Source organism: Podarcis muralis, chromosome 1 (genome assembly GCF_964188315.1).
Source record: "Podarcis muralis chromosome 1, rPodMur119.hap1.1, whole genome shotgun sequence".
Classification (NCBI taxonomy): domain Eukaryota; kingdom Metazoa; phylum Chordata; class Lepidosauria; order Squamata; family Lacertidae; genus Podarcis; species Podarcis muralis.
In genome coordinates, this window is record NC_135655.1 from 82,887,239 (window position 1) to 82,909,975 (window position 22,737).

The following is a 22,737-nucleotide window of genomic DNA, read 5'->3' on the forward strand; positions in this document are numbered from 1 at the left end:
CTCTTGTCCTTTTCTTTGAAATGTGTGTCCTAAGGCTTGGGACCTAATCTGTGACCACAAACTCGCCTACCTGAGGGAGGGAAACGGGGGACAGTTTTTCCTCTGGCTAGGCTACTCAGTATCCACACAGCTGTGGGGCTCTGTTAAAGACAGTGTGGCTGCATGGTAATAGCTGGTCATTTTAGCCACTGGCCATTTGCGTTAGGGAACAACGGGTCAATAAAGCACCCCACAACATAGGGCTGTTTGCGGAATCAGTTTTCCGTGGGCGGTGAGCTGAGTTTTACCTATGCAGAATGAGGGCGCAGCTCACCATGTGACCAGTAGAGTGTGCAGACAGCAAAGCACATGGTCACACTCGCCCCAACTTCTCCAAGCGCTGACGAATCCTAGGGAGAATTGGCGAGCCTGGTTTCATTACATGTAAGCATCAGAACCTCTTGCGGAGGGTGGGGAGAAACTACAGTTACCAGCAACCCTTTCGGTCCGCTTCCTGCTTGCGCCATGGCGTCGTTGCGTAATTTTACGTCGCCGCCATCTCATGCCTGCTAAAAAGAACAGAGCTAGGAACTTTATAGAGTAGCTTGTCTCATTGTCAGATATGGGGAAGCTGGATGTATATTTTTTTTGTCTCCAGCTGAAAGCGAGAGCTGCCCTTGGTAATTGACGGTGAGACTCAAGATTTCAGCGTAGTTATTTACTGAGAAGCAGAACCAGAAAGTATTCAGAGAGACAGCAGCTGATGTCAGGCCTTACTTCGCGTGGAAATGAGTGCCCTGCCCCTGCTAGTACAGTCCAATATCGCAGAGGAGCACGGCTTTCAGCAGCCTTGCAATGTAGAGTCACTGAATGAAGGGTGGAAGCAGGGCTTAGGCTGCCTTAAATTTCCAGGCCAAAGTCCACCAGATAAAACATGTCTCGGGTTTCAGTATCAGTGGCATGTTAATTGGATTGTGCCCCTATCAGCTGCACTCCAGAAAAGTTGCGCACAGAAGCCCTGCGTTTACTGACTTGTAGGCAGAAGAGTTGCACTGTTAAATGTTAAAGCAAGTCTAAAATACCGGAAGTAGATCCCTGTATGTCACTCTACACAGTGAAGTCTATGCTACCTAGCGAGTAACTCTCGTTCTCGCCGCTAGGTGGATGTTGAAACAAAACTACCATAACCATCATGCCCTGCGGCCACGGCAAGGAGGCGGGGACTAGGACACATGCGCCAAACGCTCTTTCCTTGTTGCTATGGGAGCCTACGGCAGGGCAGCTGCTGGGAAGAGGTAGAATCCGCGTTCTCTTTTGTTCCTCCGCTGCGACGGCGGCATTTTGGCACCTGTCGCGACTCTTTCCCGGCTGGGGTTTGCGCCGGCGGCGGCCCCTCGTTGCCATGGCGGCGGCGGCGGCGTTGCCTCTCGCGTGCTAAAGATGCCCCGGGAGACGGCGAGGGAGGCAGCGAGACCTCCGCCTGGGAGGATGTCGCGTCCGCAGATCATCCACAGCGGCCACTTCATGGTGTCGGAGCCCCACGCCGACCCGGACCCCGAGGCGGCTCTGAGCCAGCCAGGCCAAGGCGCCCCGCCGAGCGCGGCGGAGCGAGCGAGAAGGGCCGGCTCCGCGCGGAAGGCCGCGGGCGGGAAGGCTGGTGACGGGGCCCAGCTGACCGCCGCCGCCGCCGCCGCTTACGACTTCGACACGGTGGACGAGGCCGCGTGCCTGTGCTACCGCTACGGGCCTCGAAGCAGCGGAGCCCTCAGCATCGACCCTTCGCTCACGAAGCTCTTCGAGTGCATGACGCTGGCCTACAGGTAAGGGCGGGGCGGGCAGGGCAGGGCAGCCCCCGAGCGAACGGGGCACAGCGGGAAGTGTGTGTCTGGGGGAAAATGTGGAGAGACACAGTAAGAAGGGATAGAGAAGGGCCCGCGCGGTGGCTTCCTTTCTTGCCTCCGGCCCTTGCCTCTCGGGAACCAGACTATGCCTTGGGATTACAGAGTGCCTGCTGTGGGAACTGCAGCACGACCAATTAGCCTGCCATTCATACGCAAGATATACTAGTATGCATGCAGATAAACGATACTCATAAGAGAATCCATCCATCTGCAGTTAACTTGGCATCGTTAAGTAAAAGCCTCGGATTCCTTGTAACTACAGACATAAAGGTCATTTTCACCCAAGAAGGCATTTCAAAGGCGCAGCTTGCCTTTGTCGTGCCTGCCATGCCAAGTTAAAATCTAAATGAGTGTATAAATCTAGATTTGTAGCTGCCAGTTAAGAAGTGCTCCCCTGCAACCTTTCCTTCCACTTTAAGAACTTTCACTTATGGTAGGGAGGTTCTCAGGCATCACGTGTGAGAACAGAGTAGTCAAGGAATGAAACTGACATTTTAGAGTCAGAAACGCATACATCTGTTGAAACCAACAAATCCGGTTTTGTAGTTAAAAAGAAAGCAGGGGGCCTAGATATGACATAGAGTTGGGCCTGGTTCTCCAGCATTCTACTACCACTTGCTTTCTGGCACAGTATTCTTTCTTTCTTTCTTTCTTTCTTTCTTTCTTTCTTTCTTTCCTCACTCACTCTGGTTGCAGTTCTACACACAAGGGATTAGAATCAATGAATAAGTCTCATTGAACTCCGTAGGAGTTACTCCTGAGTAAAGGTGCAGAGGATTGCACTGCTACTTATTTTACTGTATTTGCAAGGTACCCAATAGCGTCTCTAGTGGCATATGGGAATATGTTCGTATAAGCACAGCATAGAGGAGGGGAATTGACACTAACTTTAGTCTTCCCAGAAAATCATGTCAGAAAAGCACATCTTGCTGCTTAGACAGTGCTTCTGACACATACATATTACTTTGGTTTTTATCTACCCCATTTTCAGTGTATCTCATACCCCAGTTGACTTTTTCATTAAGCAGTCAAGTCCTTTAATCAGCTCTCAGGTCAGACTCCTTTAATGTGTGGAAAGGAGAGAAAGTCTTAAATAATAGAAATTTCTATTTGACAGAGTGTAGCAGATAGATAGTTAGCATGAGTATTAAAGTGAGAAATGGACCCTGACCCAAGTTGTCCCTGCCAGATGCTAGAGACATAATGTCAAAAAGCTGTCTGGGTTATGTGGGATTAAATATCATAAAGTATATGCACTGTGGTAATGGTCTGTTTTGTCCCCTTTCTGATAGTAGTGTTGCTAAAGCATAAAAACTTGGCAAGTTATATAAACAGGAAGTTTTCACAGGACATGTATTTCTTCCTGTGCTCCCTTTAGCTTCCTAATAGAATTTTAATGTGAACTCTTGTGCAGAATTTTAATGATTTATGTTAAGGAACTAATCGGCTTGTTTTGCACAGTCTAGTTTTAATTATTGTTACCTGTGCTGTAGTATGTTGAAAATTAATACATGCCCTGAATTTTTTGAATTGGTTGGCTGTCGTCCCCCCCCCCCCCCACATTTCTGTAAAGTAGGAGAGAAACTTGAGCAATGAAACAAGCTGCTTAGGGAGGTAATGAAATTTGCTTCCTTGGAAACTTTCAAAGAAAGGCTGGGTGGGCAACTCTCTGGAATGTTTTACATTACTGTGCTTCAGGGCATAACTTGGACTAGATTAGGGATCAAAAACTTGCAGTCTGCTCGCTGCATATGGCACCCAGAACACTTGATTGCTGGCTGTGTGCCTCTTAAAAGTTTAGAAATTCTAGTGTTTCTTTTTTAAAGTAACATTTGACATGATTGCATAGACCATTTTGGTCATGAGATGGTAAAACAACAACTCTCTTTTCTGGTTCTTGGTGCCAAACAGCCTATCCTGCACTGATCTTGACCTTTGGGATTTCTCCTAGTTCTAAAAATAATTAAAATAAAAAGTACCACACTGGAACAGACAGCATTTGTTTTAACCAGTATCCCGTTCCCAGGAATGTCTGGCCCTGATGTTAGCATATAGAGTTTTGAATTAAATAGATGTAGTCCTTTCATATAAAAGTTATATTCTTACCTGAGTTGCACATTCAGCGGATGCTACAGCTGTATGTTGCAGACTAGTTTCCCAACCAATATATTTGCTGCAAAATTAACTGCTTCTGCCATTTTTATGTAACACTGAATGCATTTTTCCTACATTGAGATCATCTCCTTGTAAATATATATCTATGAAGCAGCTTTAAATCAAGAAAAAAAGTGTTCCGGAATTTTCAGCAACCTAGTGAACTGGAATAGATCCTCAGAACTGGGATTTTTGGGTCTGTTATTTGACTTCCAGCATTATGACATTTCAAACGTTGACTCCTTTAGGTATTTTTTAGTTAATCTCCCACAACATTATGAGATGTCATCTTGGACTTAGCAAAAGGACAAAGGTAGTATGAGGAGTTTGAATGCCTGAAGAAATCCCCTCAACAAGAGTCCTTTTTGACATTAACATTGTCAAAAGCTCAGTTTACCATATACCTGAGCCCACTGGTTTCAGTGCCAAAGCAAGCCTCTGCCTCCAGCCAGTGAAATAGACATTATATTTTGCTCACGCGGGTGGCGCTGTGGGTGGAACCTCATTGCCTAGGACTTGCTGATCGTAAGGTCGGCGGTTCGAATCCCCGCGGCGGGGTGAGCTCCCGTTGTTCAGTCCCAGCTCCTGCACACCTAGCAGTTCGAAAGCACCCCTAAGTGCAAGTAGATAAATAGGTACTGCTTTATAGCGGGAAGGTAAACGGCGTTTCCGTGTGTGGCACTGGTGCTGGCTCACCAGTTGCAGCTTCGTCACGCTGGCCACGTGACCCGGAAGTCTCTTCGGACAACGCCGGCTCCCGGCCTCTTGAGCGAGATGAGCGCGCAACCCTAGAGTCGGTCACGACTGGCCCGTACGGGCAGGGGTACCTTTACCTTTAACAGAGAATCATATATTGAATCTTTGCACAGCTATGCATTAGAACTGTGACTGATCTATCTGCCTGGGATTATTCATTATTCATTCTGTCTCAAGCAGGTGCAATTTTGAATAAGAAGCTGTTGTGGCAGAACAGCAAAGGGGCATGGGTTCTGAACAGTATCTTGTTTTCTTTTACACAACTGTTCAGTGAAACAGCTGCCAGGTTTGAAATGTAATGGGGCAGAGTGCAATAGGGTGGCCTGAGAATGTGGTCCAATATGCTTAGTGTGAGGATTTTCATGTGGGATGTTTGTGCACCTTCCCGTGAACTTCTGAAGGGCAGAATATGAGTGTGTTGCTACTGATTAAACAGAGTGCGTGAATGGAATGCAAGCTGCCAGTGTCTGCCTGTATTCCTAAGGAGATGCTGGCTCATTATAATTTCTTCTCCTTCGTAAGAACATACAGATGAGGCACAGTTTTACTTTAACAGTGGAGGAAATAAACCACTGAATTAACCTTCCAAGATGTTTTTAATCATTTGGATTACTCAAGTCAATACTATTATTTCTCTGTTGTAGAGAGATACTAACAAATTGGTTATTAATAGCAAAACACAAATCATTTAACTGGATGTGTTTTAAATTATGCTGCATTTCTTCAGAATAATTGAATTACCATAGGTTCTGTCCAAGAAATAGTTGTCCAGCACTCACTGACTCTTCGTAGATGGGGTTCTGCAACAATAATGAATGGGGAAGACCCCTTATAGTAAGGCTGGGAGTGGGGGGTATTTCCAGATCTGCCACCTAAAGCCAGGGCTATTTTTTCTTCTGTCATAATTGCCACATGGAATTCCACCCCAAGGCTGGTATCTATAGCATACTTTTTAAAAGCAAGATTTTGTCCTTTGTTGAGGAGCTTCATCAGAAAAACAGGAAGGCAGTATACATAGAAGGCCATGTAGTTCTGTGGGCAGAGCTTCTGAAATCAACACAGCTTCTTATCCCAATATATGGTCTATAATTATGTTCTACACTTATCAGCATATGCTACTTCTAACCTGTTCATTTTTCTCCTTCTCCCACAGTTTGCTCTAAAAAGTTGAGGAGGAATCAACATCCAGTGAGAGGTTTAGAATAAAGCAGGCATATTGGGTCAATCTGTGCAAAAGGTGAACATTTGTAGACATCTGAGTAGTTTACAGTTTATAGTTTTGAGTGCAGAATTTAGTTTTATTGGCACAGATTAGTAATAAACTGTGGCTATAGAATAGTCAAGCTTATTAAAGAGATGTTCCTGTTCAGTGTGTTTTGAGCTGCCGCCTTCTTCTTTGGGTTGTTGCCTGGCCCTGTTTCCCCTTGAAAGCCAGATATACTTGGTATTACAAGAGGTGGTTTTTTTGGCTTTCTCATTTGTAGTGAGAAACTTGTCTCTCCCAAATGGAAAACCTTCAAAGGGCTGAAACTGCTACAGCGTGACAAGATTCGACTCAATAATGCCATCTGGAGGGCCTGGTATCTGCAGTGTAAGTAGCCTGGAAGAAGGTATTTAAAAAACAACAACCAAAACAAAACAAAACACCCCAACCATATAAAAGGTGATCCGATATGGGCAGATTAGGTGGGAACCACCAAATTCTGTGTATAAATCCACAAAAAATGGGTTCTTCCTCCATCCCTGCACATGTTTTCCATGACTTCCTCAACGAAGGAGATAGTTTCACACAGAATTATGTATTGCAAGTTTGCAAAGCTTTATGCTAGCAAAAGTCACATATTAATTGCTTATGGATTTAAGCAATTAAATCAGCTCTACTGCCCTATTTAGTGGATGCTGAAATGGGAGTGACTGCCAGCCAGCAAGTATTTTCTCTGTTTGGTCCTGCTTGAAGCTATACTGCAGATTACAGCCCCTTTTCTGCTATTTCATTCTGGATGCAGATGTGGAGAAGCGGCAGAACCCAGTGTGCAGTTTTGTGACCCCACTAGAGTGCAGTGATGTAGATGTGCACCGCAAGCCCGAGGTGAGCAAAGGTTATTTGGGCCTTTCTTACTTAGTACAAAGAAGACAGACTATGCATTTCTGTATGTGACCCCTGGCTGCACCTTTGTTTGGCAGGCTGTCATCATGGAAGGAAAGTACTGGAAACGCCAAGTTGGGGTGGTCATCAGGGAATATCACAAATGGAGGTTGTTTTCCTATACCCAGGTAAGTGTCTTCTCCAGCAAGATGTGTTGTACTTCATATAGCTCCCCTTCACCCCTAGATGACATGTTCCACCCAAGCTCATACAGTCCTTTTTAGTGTCAACCAAGGAAATCAGGTAGCCAATCCAGAAGCACCTTGGAACTCCATTGTAAGAAGGTGGATTTTCTAGATGCTTCTTGCCAGGCTACCATAGACTGCATCTGGTGGTTATGAGGTGATCTGGTACTAGACTGGCAAGGCTATGTTTCCATCTTACTCCGATGGGTGCCTTGGCCTATAGACTCATTTCCGCAGCTGCCAAAGGCTCTCATTCTCTTGCCCTCTCTCATTTCCACAAAGACACACACTGGTCACCCAGCTATCCCTGTGTGATTATTGTGGTCTGCAATGGCTTGGCTGAGGCCTCATGTGTTCATTGTTGTTGTAGCCGTAGTAGTAATAATAATAGTACATTATACCTAGCCCTTCCTCCCAAATGTGTCCAGGGCAGCAATAAGCCAGATAGGATTTTATTTAGCTACCTATGGTTTTCCTCTAGCTAAGTATTGTAATTGTAGTACTTTCAGTGGCCTAATCCTAAACATTCTGTGCATTTTGTTATAGGCTTCAAAGAAGATGGATAAACCCGTCTATGGTTCTGCTCAGGTGCTATTTTAATGCCTTGTTCCTATACTGCACCCTCCAGATTCCCCTTTCCCCATGGCAGAGGGTGGAATTAAAAAAGCTTGGGGGTTGTCTGCAGCCATTCAGCATTCCAGCCCCTCATTTGAGTTTGCCTAAAGTTGGAGTTCACAGCTCTTTCTCTTCCATTCTGGACAGGAAGTAGCTGATGATGTTCCAAGGGCAGAGCTGAAAACGGATGGAACAGATGCATGCCCCATGGACCTTGACCCCTTGCATGACCTGGATGCACTTCTGGACACCTTCATTTCTAGCCGCAACCCTTATGGTGGCCCCAACCTCCGTGGCCTTGGTGAGAGGCCTTGCTTTGTGCTCATTCCATCTATCTCTGGATCTGTCCCTTTCTACCAAGAAACCCTTTAAGTTTTCTCCACTGTCCCCAGAGGCTGGTACAGATGCCTCTAAAGGGTGGAGAGAGCTTTTGAAGTATCTCCATGTGAGAGCCAGTCCCTTGCTTGTGCACCAGAGAACAATTGCTATGGAACAAAGTAGTGAGCGAGTGATATTATTTCTCATTTTGTGTCTTCAGCTCACCAGGGAAATGCGGATATGATCCAGCCCACCCTGACCCAACTGCACCCCATCTTTGGGGAGGAGTTTATGGACTTGGACCCCATTCAAGGTAACAGCAGAGGTTTTATGGCTGTACTTAGTGGTAAGGTGGTGCATCTCAAAGCTGAAAGACATCCTCTGAAGCACTTTATATGGCTTCTTAAGACCACTTCAGACTGTGTTTAAATTATTTATCCATACTGTACACACTTAAAAGAAATGTGTTTGTTTATAGATGCTACTGGGTACATGCTGCTAGGATCTCCTGATCAGCAGCAATTCCCTTCAATGCTTATCTGTAAAAGAGCCCTTGGATTCCTCAGAATTGCAGCTTGCATATTTACTAAACTCACTGTTAGGGAGAAAACAGAACAAAATATGAAAAGCGTGTCATCAAGGCCCAAAAATCAAATAGAAACATGTATTATTATTATTTTAAGCCCACAAGTTAATCACCAGTTTTGAAAGATTAACTTGTGACCTCAAGAGTAAATAACATCTGAGTCTGGGTCACCAAAGTGGGCTGAAAGCTATCACTGGTGAGAGGAGACTATTTCCAACCTGACATTGATGAAATTCTAGTTCACTCAAGGCCAGAGCAGAATGTTGCTGAGCAAACATGATACGTCCTGGTAAGACTAGACATTATTTAAATCAGTCAGCATGCACATAAAAATCCTCTTTTGGGCATCCAATGCTCTAATAGAAGACTCATTCTCCATATAATCACATGCATACTGTGCTTTAGATATTGTTTGTCCCCTCTCCCATTTTCTGAATCAGCCAGGACAAATTCTTCAGAGCCACTGTATATCCCCTTTTCACAGGAAGAATAAAGTAGGCAAATTAATCTTGTATGAATTCTTAATTTGAAAAATCTTAAACTTACGAGTTTGTCATCTCAAAATTTCTACTTGCAAGTATAGCATCTACATATAGAGCCTATTTCAGTCTCATTCCTGCCACTCCGTCACATAACTCTGAAATCAGCAGTCCCCACCTGCAGATTGCTCCTGTTCTTGACTTGAGTTTCTCTACCAGTTGACATATCCTGGATTTTAGGTCTCATCTTTCTTCGAAACCACTAACTGATGTCTGCTTGTATGGTGGATGTGAATGAATGAATGTTTATTATTATGACCAAACAGCCAGCATACTACCTGTATGGTGAAATCCTGATGATTCCTTGCTTAATTGATTCAGACACACCAGCCAGTTATCTTCTACCAGTTGCTTTTTATCTCCTCCCAGCCTTTTAAATCTTTGCTTTCTTTTCACAGAATTCATCACTTCCTGTCGTTCTCAGCCCACGATCCAGGTAAGGATAATAAATTTATCTGATAGCTTACAAACTCCTTGGGCTTCTGCAGCCCCTGATGCTTATTGCAGATACTGGTCTGTGCTTGATTTTGATTTTGGAAAGGCAATAGCCTTTTCTCAGCATTGCAAAAAAACTGAGCAGTGGGAGTTCTCCCACTTGTATGATTTTCAGTGCAGACATCTCCAGCCTGGACTCAGGAGTTGTGTTTGATTTGCACTCTCTTCTCCCCCCTCTTAGGCTTCTGCAGTAACAGATGCTAGTGCTTTGAACCAGTGCAACCCAGATACACCTCTCATTGCCCCTGGGACCAAGGATCTCCCACCACCTGGAGACTCTCTCAATCCCATTCCCATCTCACTGGATGTGGAGCCGCCTGTACCTTTGAATGGACAGCAGACCTTCCTGCCATTCTTCCCCACCTCCCCACTGAGGATCAGCCCGCCGCCTGTCTCTCCCATCTTGCGCATGCAGCCTCAAACCACTTTGGTCTTCTCTGTCATCACGCACACAGGATCAGAAACAAATTCTCCGTCTGTATTTCGGGACACTTTTGCTGTGCCAGTCTCTGCTCCTCCACCCAAGGATGGGAAATGCAGACACCTGCAACGGATTGCTCCAGCACCCTCCTCTAGCCAGCAGCCAGCCCTTCCCGGTGCTCCGCTCCCTTGCCTGCTTGCAACTGGTATGTCCCTGCAAGGACAGGCTCTCTGCAGGGGAAATTGAGGCATTGCTGACCTAGACTACAATGCTTCTCTAGATCCATTTGGAGTATTAAGTCATACTGCAGAATTCTCCTTTCTTTTTGGTGGTTGTTTTCTCAAGCAAATCTCAACAGGACCAACTTTTGGAATCCCTAATTTAAACAACTGCATGCATTATTAGTGTTTATTTTGATATAATTATCTGAAGCTGGAGTTTAGCTTCATACTTGGGAATCACTGGAAGCAAAAGCATTTTTCCGTACTGGAAAAATAAAATATGTGGTCCAGGGAGATAGTTTTTTTGTGTTACTGCAGAATTTAAAAATGATATACATTGGTGCCTCGATTTTCGAATGTAATCCATTCCAGAAGACCGTTCGAGTTCTGAAACGTTCGAAAACCGAAAACTCAGTATGGAACTGAGTATGGAAAACTCAGTGCAGGAGCCGAGTGACATGTTCGACTTCTGAGGCGTGTTTGAAAACTGAAGCATTTATTTTTGGGTTTCCAGCGTTCAAAAACTGAAATGTTTGTCAATGGAGACGTTCAAAAACCAAGGTACCACTGTATCTGACTTGAGCTGATAGGCATTACCTAACAGTGCCTGTATCTCCTTCAGTGGATTTAGGGTTTAGCCTTGCAGAAATTGTGTGTCAAAACTATGTACTGACTAGTCTGTAGAATAGCAAAATGGTTAGTCCACAGGTATTGGAGACGGATTTAAGGTGGCAATCTTACTTGCAACTATAATACATATGTGTAAAGATGTCTGGGAGCTGCTGTTTGGAAAGGGAAAGAAAAAGTCCTCTATAGAGAGCCAGTGTGGTGTAGTGGTTAAGAGCATTAGTCTCATAATCTGGGGAACCGGGTTCATGTCTCCGCTCCTCCACATGCAGCTGCTGGTTGACCTTGGGTCAGTCACACTTCTTTGAAGTCTCTCAGCCCCACACACCTCACAGAGTGTTTGTTGTGGGGGAGGAAGGGAAAGGAGAATGTTAGCCGCTTTGAGACTCCTGAAGGGGAGTGAAAGGCGGGATATCAAATCCAAACTCTTCTTCTTCTATGCCCAAATTCCTGCATTGATCCCCTTCTTGCTTCTCTGGAGTGTAGTTAAGCTTTTTGTTTCGATGCAGCCAGCAGTTTGAGCCAGGTAAATCAAGCAAAACTACAAATGTCAACATTCGTCCAAATGCTTCATAGTTAAACAGAAAACCTTCAACTCATTAGTAGAAGTGAAATGACAGCTCATTAATATAACTCTGCATATTTACTAGCTTTTTAAAGTTATATTTTAATTTCTCTTAAATCTACAAGTGAGCACAGATTTTCTTGACCCAATTCAGAACAAGGCTCTTGTGCCTTGTAGCTTTTTTGAATGGGGAAAGTTGTCAAGAACTGTAGAGTCTTCTAATGTGCAAGCATTATGAAGAGAATCTGTAACTATGAAACTTTCCTCTCTACCCCATTTAAAACTCACACATAAAGGTCCAGAATTCCTATCCTCGTGTGTCTGATGGCAAAGTGGGTACCAAACAGTTGGTGTCAGATTGGCTGGTGGTACATGCAGGAATTTTATGAGACGCTAATGGTTATGGGGAAACCAGGTCTAGGTATGTTTTGGAAGGGATCCCTGAGGCAAGAATGCTCATTGGCCTCTCTGTTGGGTAGGGTGCCATGCATTTAAGTAGAGATCATTAGCCCGAATTGTATTTTCAGTTGTGGTGGGTGGGATTTCATAAAGCAGCAGACTCCTTTTCATTAAATAAATTCTGCCACATTCAAAAACTTGGTCTACTGGTGAGCAGCTAAACTGAAGCTGTGTAGTTACAAGGAGTGAGTGATGCTGCTTCAGCCAGCCAAGTTTTGTACATGCATTGGGGGTTAATACATAGAGGCTGGGAAAATAAGAACATCTCTTTCATCTCTAGGTCCTGCCCCACTGCCCCTCACTCCAGTCATGAACTCTGTGCAGGTAAGGATGCTCTCCTCTGCCACCTTCCTTCTGCGAGGCCTCCTATCTGTGTTCTGCTTTTTGCCTCCTTGGAGTTGACAGGCGGTGTATTTTTCTATCTTTCTGTTTGGCTGCTCTCTCTCTCTCTCAACCCTGCTTTTCCTCTCCCACAGGTGTGTGGCGTCCCAAAGCCCCCTGTGAATATGCTGAACTCATTCTCGGCAACGGTGAAGTCTCCTCCACTAGCATCTGCTGCTGCTTCCCCTGACACTGGTAAGCTGGCTCAGGAGGGTGCAAAGTCACTCGGCCTCTCTTCTTAGCAATATCTCATCTGCTTTCACTGGATTGGTCTATATGCCGTGCCAAAGTAGAAATTGAATACACACCTTAAGAAATTGAATACACACTCACCTACCCCAGTATTTTTGGGATTATTTCAGGTGCCAAAACCAAGGAGAGAGCTGAGGACAACACACACTGCAAACCCCAGGAAGTGGACAAATGCTGTACTGCCAAGGTAATAAGGATACCCACACCACTGTACCCCATCTTGTTGGCTTGAGTATTGTGGGAGAAGACATCTTTTCTCAAAGACGATAGCCAAAGGGGTAGTCGCCTGGCAGTGTCTCAAATCATGGCTTGATTGGCTCTTGCAGGGAAGTCGCAGATCAACACTTACCTCGGCTGACTATGCCCGTCGTAGGGTCATCAGCTCCGGCTTCAACACTCTTGCCACTCTGGTGTTGACAGGACCTGATCAAAGCAGCACTAAGGTAAGCATCCCCCACTGTACCAGAGGGTGGAAGGGCACATATTCTCTGCTGTTTGTCCAGTCCTCCCAATTTGCTTTGTGAACCATTCTTGTGGTCTTTGCCCTCCCAATCCATTTTACACCTTTACTCCACCCCCTCACCTCCCCAGTTCAGCAAAGCGATGCTCCTGCAGAAAAGTGCGGCACATGTGGAAAGACTGCAGCAAGAGCGCCGACAAGCTCAGGAGACAGTTGAAAGACTACGTGGGGAAATCAAAGAGCTGAGCACTGCCATTGAGTGAGTTGGGGGGCTGGCTTAAGGGGTTGAATTTTCATTGGATCAGGGATACAAGTTAAAAGGTGAGAGGGGAACTCCTGTCAACAAGTTGCGGCTTTTCTCTTCCCTGCAGTGACTTTCAGCGCCAGCTTCCACCTACGGGAGCTCCTGTGCTGCCACCACAGTCAGATCAGGCTTCTCAACTCTATGAAGAGTATGTGCGCAAGCGCACCCTGCAGGACTGGCGCTTCTGGCTTGTATCCACCACCAAGCATGTGGGATGGGATGGGACAGGTTAGAGTGCAAGAAAGCAAGCAAGGGGAGGTATTTGGCATGGCATCAGTGGCCTGCTGGGTGCTTAAGGGGAGCAGGGAGACTTGGCTGCATAGGCTCCTTAACCTCTTCCAACCTGCAGTTCAGCATGGTGATTAAGCCACTCTTTGAGAGCTACACCAGGACAGTGAGCACAGGCAACGTCAAGGAATTCTGCGACTCAGTGTTGAGCTGGTTGGAGCAGCACTGCACCCTGCCCATCTTGCGCCCTGGTATGGATCAACAGGGAAATCTAGAAATGTCTTTCCCTTCACTGACCCATCTCTTTCCCCCCCATGGCTTTCAATGATCCTTGCCTACCTTCTGCTCTGAAATCTAGCACGTGCTTGTGTATCATTCACCCATCCTACTCCTGCTTGAAGTACTCTTACCTTCACACATAACTAAGAGAGTGGAACCATGGCTTACCAATTATACTCCACATTCCCGATTCCCTTTTCATGCCTTGCTAAGTTACTAGACACAATTGCCCATCACTATGATCCTTTCCTTGCCCTGAAGCAAGATTATTGGGCACTGCCTTAAAGCAAGGCCCAGATGTGACCTTAGGAGTTACCTGGCTTTGTGGTGTTTAGGAAAAAATCTAGCTGGAGATGCCAGCTGTTCTCACAAGTCTTCTATTCCTGATACTTCCAGAAGACTTGAAAGGATTTTCTTTCTAGGAATTAGGAGAAAGTGTCTGCATTGAGTTCATTGTTACTGTTTTGGTTTTTTGTCCCACAGCTATCTCTGGCTCCCTCCTGCAGCTAAGCAAGATCACATCCATACTGACTCGGCCAACCCAGTTGCGTGAACAAGCCCTGCAAGCGGTAGCTGGCCCTCCACACTACAAGAGCAACAGCTAGGATGAAGACCAGGTCCAGTGCTATATGGACATCCTCACACACTACCAGGAAAGCCACCAACAGGGACCTCTATCTCAGGAATTCATTTGCCATGCAACAAAGAAGCTTATGTTAGACAGTATTGGGGTTTAGATTGCCAGAGCAGAGAATCTCTGAGTATTCATTTTGGTGCTGGACACCTCTTAATACTCTCTCTCTTTTTGCAGAACTTCAGGTAGTAGAGTGGGGGATGTGGGGAATAAGGCTAGAATGCAGATTTAATTGCCAGATGTAGGATGCCGGCCATTGCTTTAGCCTCTTTCAGAACTGGGGTGAAAGATTAGCCGCATAATAATTAGTGTGGCCTCCATTTCCTGTGTTTTCCCACCAGAGGGCAGTGAAAGTGATTCTTGCAGGCCTTCTCAATACATAGAGAAATACTTCCTCTGTATGATTCATGGCTTTGTTCCTCACTAAATTTGAGTGTTTGTGGCTAAGTGTTCGCCGCCCCCCCCCCCCAATATGGAGTATATGTTGGTGGCAGATTTTACCTATGCAACCATACCCATGAACCCTTTCAGGGGTGTAGAGGATCAATTTCTCCAATCTTTCATTTTAGCTCGGAGACCTTTTGTAGGACTGTGTATTTTTTGTAGATCTGCTGAATTTTTACAGGGGGTGGAATCTGACTTCAGCTCAGTATTTGATGGTACAATCCATTCTCCATCCCCTATGCTCATGTTTCTTTTCTCAAGTTACATATTAGCTTGGCGTGGAATCTGGAGTTTATTTATGCACAACACATCCTGTACTATGTTTGCCAAACTTTGTTCTAGGCTCCCAGCTAATGTACAACAACTCCTGACATCTGACCACACGGAGGTTGTGTGATGGGGAAGACACCACCTAACCACTGATAGGCAACCTGTTCTGTCTCCACTACTGTAACTGTATGATTGCATAACCTTCTGCACATGGCAATACCTCATTCAAAACTCCCAAGTTAGTAATAAAGCTAATGCCTACAGGAACAGGAGCCTAGCTGACTAAACTAGGGAAAAGGCTTTTTTACCATTTCCAGAGTTTTGAGTAATATCTGAAGTAGCTCTGGACATTTTGGCACCTGATAACAGAGAATCCAAATGTCAGACCTCTATCCCCCCACCCTCCCCCAGTTAACAGGTACAACCATTGAAACTAGCAGGAACTGTGGGGGTGCATAGATCCTTTTCGTTCCTGATGGGTAAGCTCTACAGCTTTATCTTTCATTACCAGATGAAAGCCTTTGATGATTGGAAATTGTTCTAGCTGTTTGCATACAAGATATTCTAATACTTATGTGTCCAGAAATACACAAGAGAAAGAGTTGGAAGGGACCACGAGGATCATCTAGTCCAACCCCTTGCAATGCAGGAATCTTTCACCCAACGTGGAGCTCGTTGTTGAGATCTGGCCTAGGTGTGTGTGGTTTTCTTTTCTTTTTACTGATTTATTATTTCTTCATTCTGCTACAGGCCCAAAATTTTCAGCAACAAAACCAAAAAAGCTATTCTATTATCATATAGGAATATAGTACTAGTACTAGTTTTCCATCAGCCACTTTAACCAAGGAATGGGCAACTGATTGATTCCCATGGGAGACTCACCTCAGTATACAAAATCTACTTCAAGCCCAGGTGTGCTTTCAGTCTGTGGGATGTTCTATGTCCCTTTTCTGTACCTCTTTTACTCATGAATGATGGTGGTGCTTTTTAAGAGTCTGCATTAGCTGAAGGTAACCACTCTGCATTTATGTGAAGCTAATGCACAATACAGCTGACCCTTTCACTGTTCAGCATGGGAGGTTTACTGCAGAAAAGACTTCCAGTGCTTGCTCACCTAGATGTAATTACTGATAGCACTTTACTTCCTCCAGTCCTGGAGTTCTTTAGTTAACGTGTATTAAAAAAAGAATGAGAGCACACATGAATTATGAATTCTATCTTGAAAATATTCAGTGGACCATTTGAGATTTCTTGTGTTTCTATATCATTTTGTAATTTTAGCACTATTTCTGTATGTTCCACATATGTCACTAAAATACATTTGAGTAATCTTTAAGCGTTGTTTTCCTTTTTCACAATTCAGCAACTCCACTCTTTTCATACATGTAGGCAGCTGCCAGCCTTTGGCCAAACTGCAAAAGCACCTGCTGGGCTTTGCAGTTCCATCTTTCAAAAGCATCCCACAACCAACTTCTGCCCAGCCATCCCCACTGCTCAGCTGCTAAGGCCTAGGAATAGCCAAATAGCACTTCAGTTGGGGGGGCACACTATTCAGTTATTCATAGTGCTACTCAGCTGGGCAGCAGGCAGGGAGGTATGCAATAGATCTCTCTGTTGGTGATGGAGTTGAAGAGTCTGTACATCTTCCTTGAGCAGGGTGGGGAGAATAATGTGTCACAAACTATTCAGATGTGGCCCCATTGACACATGTAGCTGTTAGATGTGCAAGTGTTTTATTTCTCAGTCAATTAACTTGAAAGCCAATTCAACAAACCAAGCAAGTTTGCAAAGAGCACACAACAGTAAAATAAACAGGATGCAGTGCTATACTAAGCTTGGCTTCCAAGAACTAGTCACTCAGTTTTGGGGATTCTTTTCCCCAGCACAGCATATTGATCCAAATCAATCCTCACCTTCATTTGACCTCAGCCTTCTAAGTACTCCCTAAGAAACTTTGATTAGGGCCAGAACCCATAAGTGGAGACCAGCTAGTAGACCTTGGCATCTTTTTAGGGCTGTTACATCCAAGCACAGAATCTCCATGATAGGAATGAAGAAGTTATCCAATAATGTCAAAACTCAGGGACTTCTCAGGCTGAGATACCATCACATTTTCCTCTCAGAGGCAATATCCATGCCACAGGCTGCAAGGGAAGCATATGGAACATGGTTACTGTCTGGAAGAATCCTGACTTGGCATCTTACATGCCTCCTCCACCTACTGTGCCAAACAGCAGGCATGGGCAGCACAACAGCAGCAATGGTGCCTGTTTTACAGTCAGTATAAGCAAATGATCTGTGGGGAGGCCGCAGCTCTCAGCTTTCAATTCTAGGAAGTCATTGGCCAGAGAGAAGGTGGCGAGTAGGAAAAGGAATACATAGGAAGGAAGTGGGGGAAAGGATAAGTGGGAATACCTGCTACTGAATGTGTCCACATTTCTTACATGTAAGCCTTTTTAACCCTTTAAAAATTTTGTTGGGCCCTGAGCTGCTTTCAGAGACTCTAGTGAGCATAAGAATGATGGACCAAAGTCATGTCTGGATGTGAGACAAGGAAGCCCCATGTAAGCTACTCTGTGCTTCCTAAAGCAAGTAAACTGTAAATACATACTAAGGCTTCAGTGCTCAATGCTTCAAATGGAGTCATAGTAAATGCTGTGGGTTGGAAGTACAGCAAAGGTGAAGCAAAAATCTCATTCTTCAGCAAGGTTCTCACACAACATGCAAGCTGACTGCCAAATGTCAACTTCGTAAGCGCCTCTGCTTCTGACAATCTCAGCCACTAGGACTTCCTACCATGAAATGGCCAGGACGGTCTACCAAACACCCTGGCGGAAGCTGCAAATAAAGGAGAACTGCTTGTTCTTGGCTTCTGATCTCTTTCCTATTCTAATCCCCAATAGGTGAGTTATGGATTTTACTTGACCTTTGCTGAGCTCATACTTCCATTTGCCCAGTTCATTTTGTGTATTACCTCTTGCGATACAGTTACTCCTCATTCATACAGTTGTGAATAAAAGATGCCCAGAGCTTAGCCAAATTATCATGTGACCTGCTTAGCACTGCCATGGCCTTGCACCACCAAGCCCAACCTCAATAGTCTTCCTCTTCCAGATCTCATTACCCTAGAACAGATGCTTCCATCCAGTGCCTGAGAAGGACAGAGCAGCTTTTCCATACTAACCTGTATGTAACGAGAGGGTCCTTGTTGTGCTTCTCTAGCAATTCCCGCACCATAGCAGGGGGGTTGAGACCCAGTAACTCTGCCCTCTCCCAGCGCTGCAAACGGGTGATTCCTGTCAGGGGGAAAAAGGTCTCTCAAAGTGGCCTCTTCAACACCAGTGATCTTCAACCACCTTCCTTGCAAGTCTATTGCCACTAGATGAATTTGAGAATTAACTAGGAGTCCCCTTTTCCTGGTATGCTGCCACTTACTATAATGTAACACTTTAACAGAGCATAGGGAGACTGGTCCCTGCCCCATGGAGGTATATCTAAAATTGTGCATGGAGGGAGGCAGGGAAAACCTATGCTTTCATTGCAGTGATGTGTACTTTGGCTCAGTTGTAGTAGCAGCATGATTGGAAGTTCTTACCTGTACAGGGGCCGTACTGCCAGCTGAGGTCAAATTGCTTTAGTGTCTCCAGCTGGTCTGGATGTGCAGCATCTTGGACTGCCTGCACTGTCACTGCGTCTGATCAGAGAGAAATGGATGATTATCACCGCATTATGGAGAGCTCTTGTATGAAATGAGTGTGAGGAAAGGGTTAACATAATTCTTTAGCCAACACCATTACATTAGTTATCTCTCGTTTGCTCTACAACCCGTATAACTCTGCCTGTGTTTTTTTAGCATCTCTTCACCCACACTTCGATCTCATGTAAATATGAACACACACAACATGTGCTGACTGAAGGAAACAACACTAACATAATTAATCCATTGCTCATTGAGAATGCTCCTCTTCTGTAGAGGGTTCCCCACCTTTTGGGAGTACCGGTATATGTTTCATATAATTTTAAGGTAAAGGTAAAGGGACCCCTGACCATTAGGTCCAGTCGTGACCGACTCTGGGGTTGCAGCACTCATCTCGTTTTATTGGCTGAGGGAGCCAGCGTGTGGCCAGCATGACTAAGCCGCTTCTGGTGAACCAGAGCAGCGCACGGAAACGCCGTTTACCTTTCCGCTGGAGCAGTACCTATTTATCTACTTGCAGTTTGTCGTGCTTTTGAACTGCTAGGTTGGCAAGAGCAGAGACCGAGCAACGGGAGATCACCCCGTCGCGGGATTCAAACCGCCGAACTTCTGATCGGCAAGTCCTAGGCTCTGTGGTTTAACCCACAGCGCCACCCGTGTGCTTTTTACTTCCTGCTAAATGATTTTTCAAATACTTCACTTTCACAGAAATCCTGTGCAATAATTCATCACCACTGTCCTATAGCAACTTGCTAGCTAAGCAAGTGGCAAGTCTATTACTGATTAACCCTTGCTTGCATAACCGTGGTATTGAGTTATGTGCAGCTCCAACAAACAACCTAGGAGACGACCAAAGCAAGAACATGCAGGGAAAGAGTTTGCAAGAACTGATGTCTTGCAAATCTCAAGGGCCACTCCATCTACTCCCCACCTAAAGCTGCTGCATTTTCACCCTTCCCCCCTGTTCAGATTATCTACCTATTGGTAGCAGAGGTATCACCTTGTCGTGGTGAGTGGGCTTGCACATGCCTATGACCCTTGTGAGTGAAGCTGTCAGGAGTCTCGTACTCCCAACAGGGTCACCCAAGGTGGCAGGGTCAAAGTGGAGGAGCTAGACAAAGAATGATCCAAGAAGTCCTCAACAACAGAACAGGTGGAAGATAACAAGTGGCATGTTACATCGGCTGTGAAGGCGGATGAAGGCTGCAGCAGATAAGATAGAGCCTTACCGCGAAGACTGCTTTGGTCAGCGTGCACTGATCTACACACATGAAACAAATTCACGCACAAGCATCTTCCAAAAACCCATACCAAACACAAACCCATAAAACTCCCATGGCGATCGGCAAATGGTAATATTATCTCCCAAAAATTTGACACATCACTTGGGAAGACAGGTGAACTAATGCCGGTGTACTGGAAGAAGCAAAGATCACCAGTGCTGAAGCAATGATTCTTCAGCATCAACTACATTGGACTGGTCATGTGCGGACGCCTGATTATCGTCTTCCAAAGCAACTACTCCATTCCGGACTTAAAATGGAAAGTGTAATGCTGGTGATCAAAAAAAGAGGTTTAAAGACACCCTCAAGGCAATTTTTAAAAAACGTAGTATAAAAACTGACAATTGGGAAACACTGGCCTGTGAGCGCTCCAATTGGAGAACAGCCTTTAGCAAAGGTGTCATGGACTTTGAAGATGCTTGAATTCAGGATGAAAGGGAGAAACACAGTAAGAGGAAGACACATTTGGCAAACCCTCACTATGATCAACTCCCACCTAGAAACCTATGTTTCCATTGTGGAAGGATGTGTGGATCCAGAATTGGCCTCACAGTCACTTACGGACTCACTGTTAAGATTGTGTTCATGGAAGACAATCTTACTCGGCTACGCCAAAGAAGAAAAAGGATTTACGGGAGCATGACCAAATCGGTTGCACTGGGCACGGAGACTTGGGGGTGCCACAGGGAACGCTGAAAGTATGATTTAAAATGAAGCGAGAGAGGTGAGGGGCGCTGAATTTTGGTGTTGCACCAGGTGCTGCTGAAATTCACGCATCCCTTCCTAGCAATACTCACCATGGAGTGGGCTCTGAGCCTTCTTTGTTTCCTTACTGTCTCTTTTCCTCTTCTTCACCACTTGGAAGGAGTCTGTGATTAGCCGTTTCCTGCCCATGGTTCCATGTGGCAAGGCTCACAGAGCATTAACAGGTTGCTCTAAACAAGGAGCTGAGGAGAAGCAGAGACTGTTAGACAAGCTGCTGACTAGGACCTTCAATCTCCAAACCTACTGTCCTAATACCAGCTACCAGTCAAAACGACTTTATTTCTGGGAGAAAAAACTACGCAAAAAGGTGTTTGGACTCTCCTAGCTGGTGGCCTTCTCCCATGTGGAAGTTCTTTGCCTCCAAACACATTAAAGAGCCTAAGTTTATGTAAAGGAGAAGGAAGTATATTCTGTGCATGGTCAGAGACCCTACACCTTTGCATTTTCCAGGACTGTGTGTCGATACTGAAAAATTCTCAGCCCGACTCCAAGGCAGGGCAAAGTCCTTTCCCTGAGCGGGAGGCTATTCCTCTGTCAAGAAGTGCGTCAGAATCCCTTGCGGTCCCCATCCTGGACTCTGCTTCCTCCTGAAGCCTTCAAAGCAATGCACGACTCGTTCCTCTCTTCATCCAGACCTCGAAAACAGACTCCCCGGTTCCTGCTCTAACCACTGGTTACTCTCCCCCACACCCAAGAGACCTGGGGATCAAAACGATCCCCTCCCTCTCACCCCCCTGAACAGATAGATCCCTCTTGTTCCTTCTATAGCAGCCGCCTTCCAGCCTTTCCGAGTCGCCCCCTGGAGTTCCCTCCCCTAATGCCCAAACGCGGAAGGGCAGGGAGGATCTCTCTCCTCCTGTCACCCCGGAAAAAAGGCTCCGCGACATCTCTAGAAGCAGCTGAGTCCTTACCAGCAGCTGCGCCGGGGGCTGTCGGTGCTCCCCCCAATGTCTCTTGGGGGCGATGCGAGGACTGCGGGGTGGGAGCTGCTGGCACAAACCGGTCCCGATTCTCCCCCCACCCCCGGAGCCGTTCTGGGTCTCCCCGGAGCAGCCGCTTGTTGTTTTTGCACGGATCGGCCAATGGCAGCGCTGCTTTCGCTTTGCGTTCAAGGCGGCGGCAGCGGAGGCAGCGCCCCTGGCGGCCGACCCGGGGAAGGACGGCGGCTTAAGGCGTCGCAGGTGGCGCCTCTTGCTCTTCGGGGCCCCGCTATTCTCCCGGCTGTTTCCTGCGCTCCCCGCACTCCATCCCTCAGTCCCGCATCTATGCGCTCTCTTCCTTTTGCTCGAGAGATTTTGCCGCGATCAGAGGAGCAGAAGCCACAGAACCGCCAGAGGTAGCAACGAGACGCCTGCCGATTAATAGTAAGGCATGGGACATGTCCGGGCCAAAACTCTGATCCGGAGACGGACCAAGAAAGGAGCGGGGCGTCCAAACGAGGAAACGCCGCCATAGCAACTTGCCTGCTGCGCTAGCTTAGCCGCTGTTTGGGCAAGGAGTGGGGAACCGGAGCAGAAAATAAATGCTTTACCTGGAGACTGTTTTTCCCAAAATCACTGAACTAGAGAGCAGCTTTGTCTTCTCCAGCAGCAGTGGTCCTCTTCCTTACAGCTCCCTCGATCCCTGCTCCTCCGCGATCTCCTTCAGCACCACCTGGTGGGAGAGGCTTGCAGCCGGCAGAAGCTTCCCCTGAAGCAAGCACTCATCTCTCGTTCTATGGAAGCAGACTCGCCTCTTTTTCATTCGGAGAATCGGCCGATTACTCTGGATTAT

General features: G+C 46.0%; 2 protein-coding genes across 4 annotated transcripts; one reads left to right on the plus strand and one right to left on the minus strand.

Annotated features, from left to right (window-relative positions):
* The first annotated feature begins 1,236 nt into the window (after positions 1–1,236).
* LOC114601898 (MLX-interacting protein-like) lies at positions 1,237–16,555 on the plus strand. Its single transcript, XM_028739518.2, has 17 exons — positions 1,237–1,799; positions 6,275–6,381; positions 6,797–6,879; positions 6,975–7,064; positions 7,668–7,709; positions 7,884–8,037; positions 8,275–8,367; positions 9,578–9,615; positions 9,856–10,300; positions 12,248–12,291; positions 12,444–12,543; positions 12,711–12,787; positions 12,927–13,043; positions 13,192–13,319; positions 13,432–13,555; positions 13,714–13,843; positions 14,355–16,555. The coding sequence occupies exons 1-17, from the start codon at positions 1,420–1,422 to the stop codon at positions 14,474–14,476; spliced, it is 2,274 nt and encodes a 757-aa protein (XP_028595351.2). The 5' UTR covers positions 1,237–1,419; the 3' UTR covers positions 14,477–16,555.
* On the minus strand, positions 5,457–22,627 carry POLD4 (DNA polymerase delta 4, accessory subunit). Of its 3 annotated transcripts, none has more exons than XM_077933372.1 (5): positions 21,876–22,029; positions 20,997–21,146; positions 18,815–18,913; positions 18,404–18,515; positions 5,457–5,590 (listed from the first exon to the last, which is right to left on the minus strand). In XM_077933372.1, the coding sequence occupies exons 2-5, from the start codon at positions 21,091–21,093 to the stop codon at positions 5,566–5,568; spliced, it is 333 nt and encodes a 110-aa protein (XP_077789498.1). In that variant the 5' UTR covers positions 21,094–21,146; positions 21,876–22,029; the 3' UTR covers positions 5,457–5,565. The 3 variants fall into 3 exon arrangements, with proteins under 3 accessions (XP_077789498.1, XP_028595561.2, XP_028595543.2); XM_028739728.2 differs by lacking the exons at positions 5,457–5,590; positions 21,876–22,029 and adding exons at positions 16,936–17,363; positions 22,496–22,627; XM_028739710.2 differs by lacking the exon at positions 5,457–5,590 and adding an exon at positions 16,936–17,363 and having other exon boundaries at positions 21,876–22,027.
* Between the last annotated feature and the right edge of the window lie 110 nt (positions 22,628–22,737).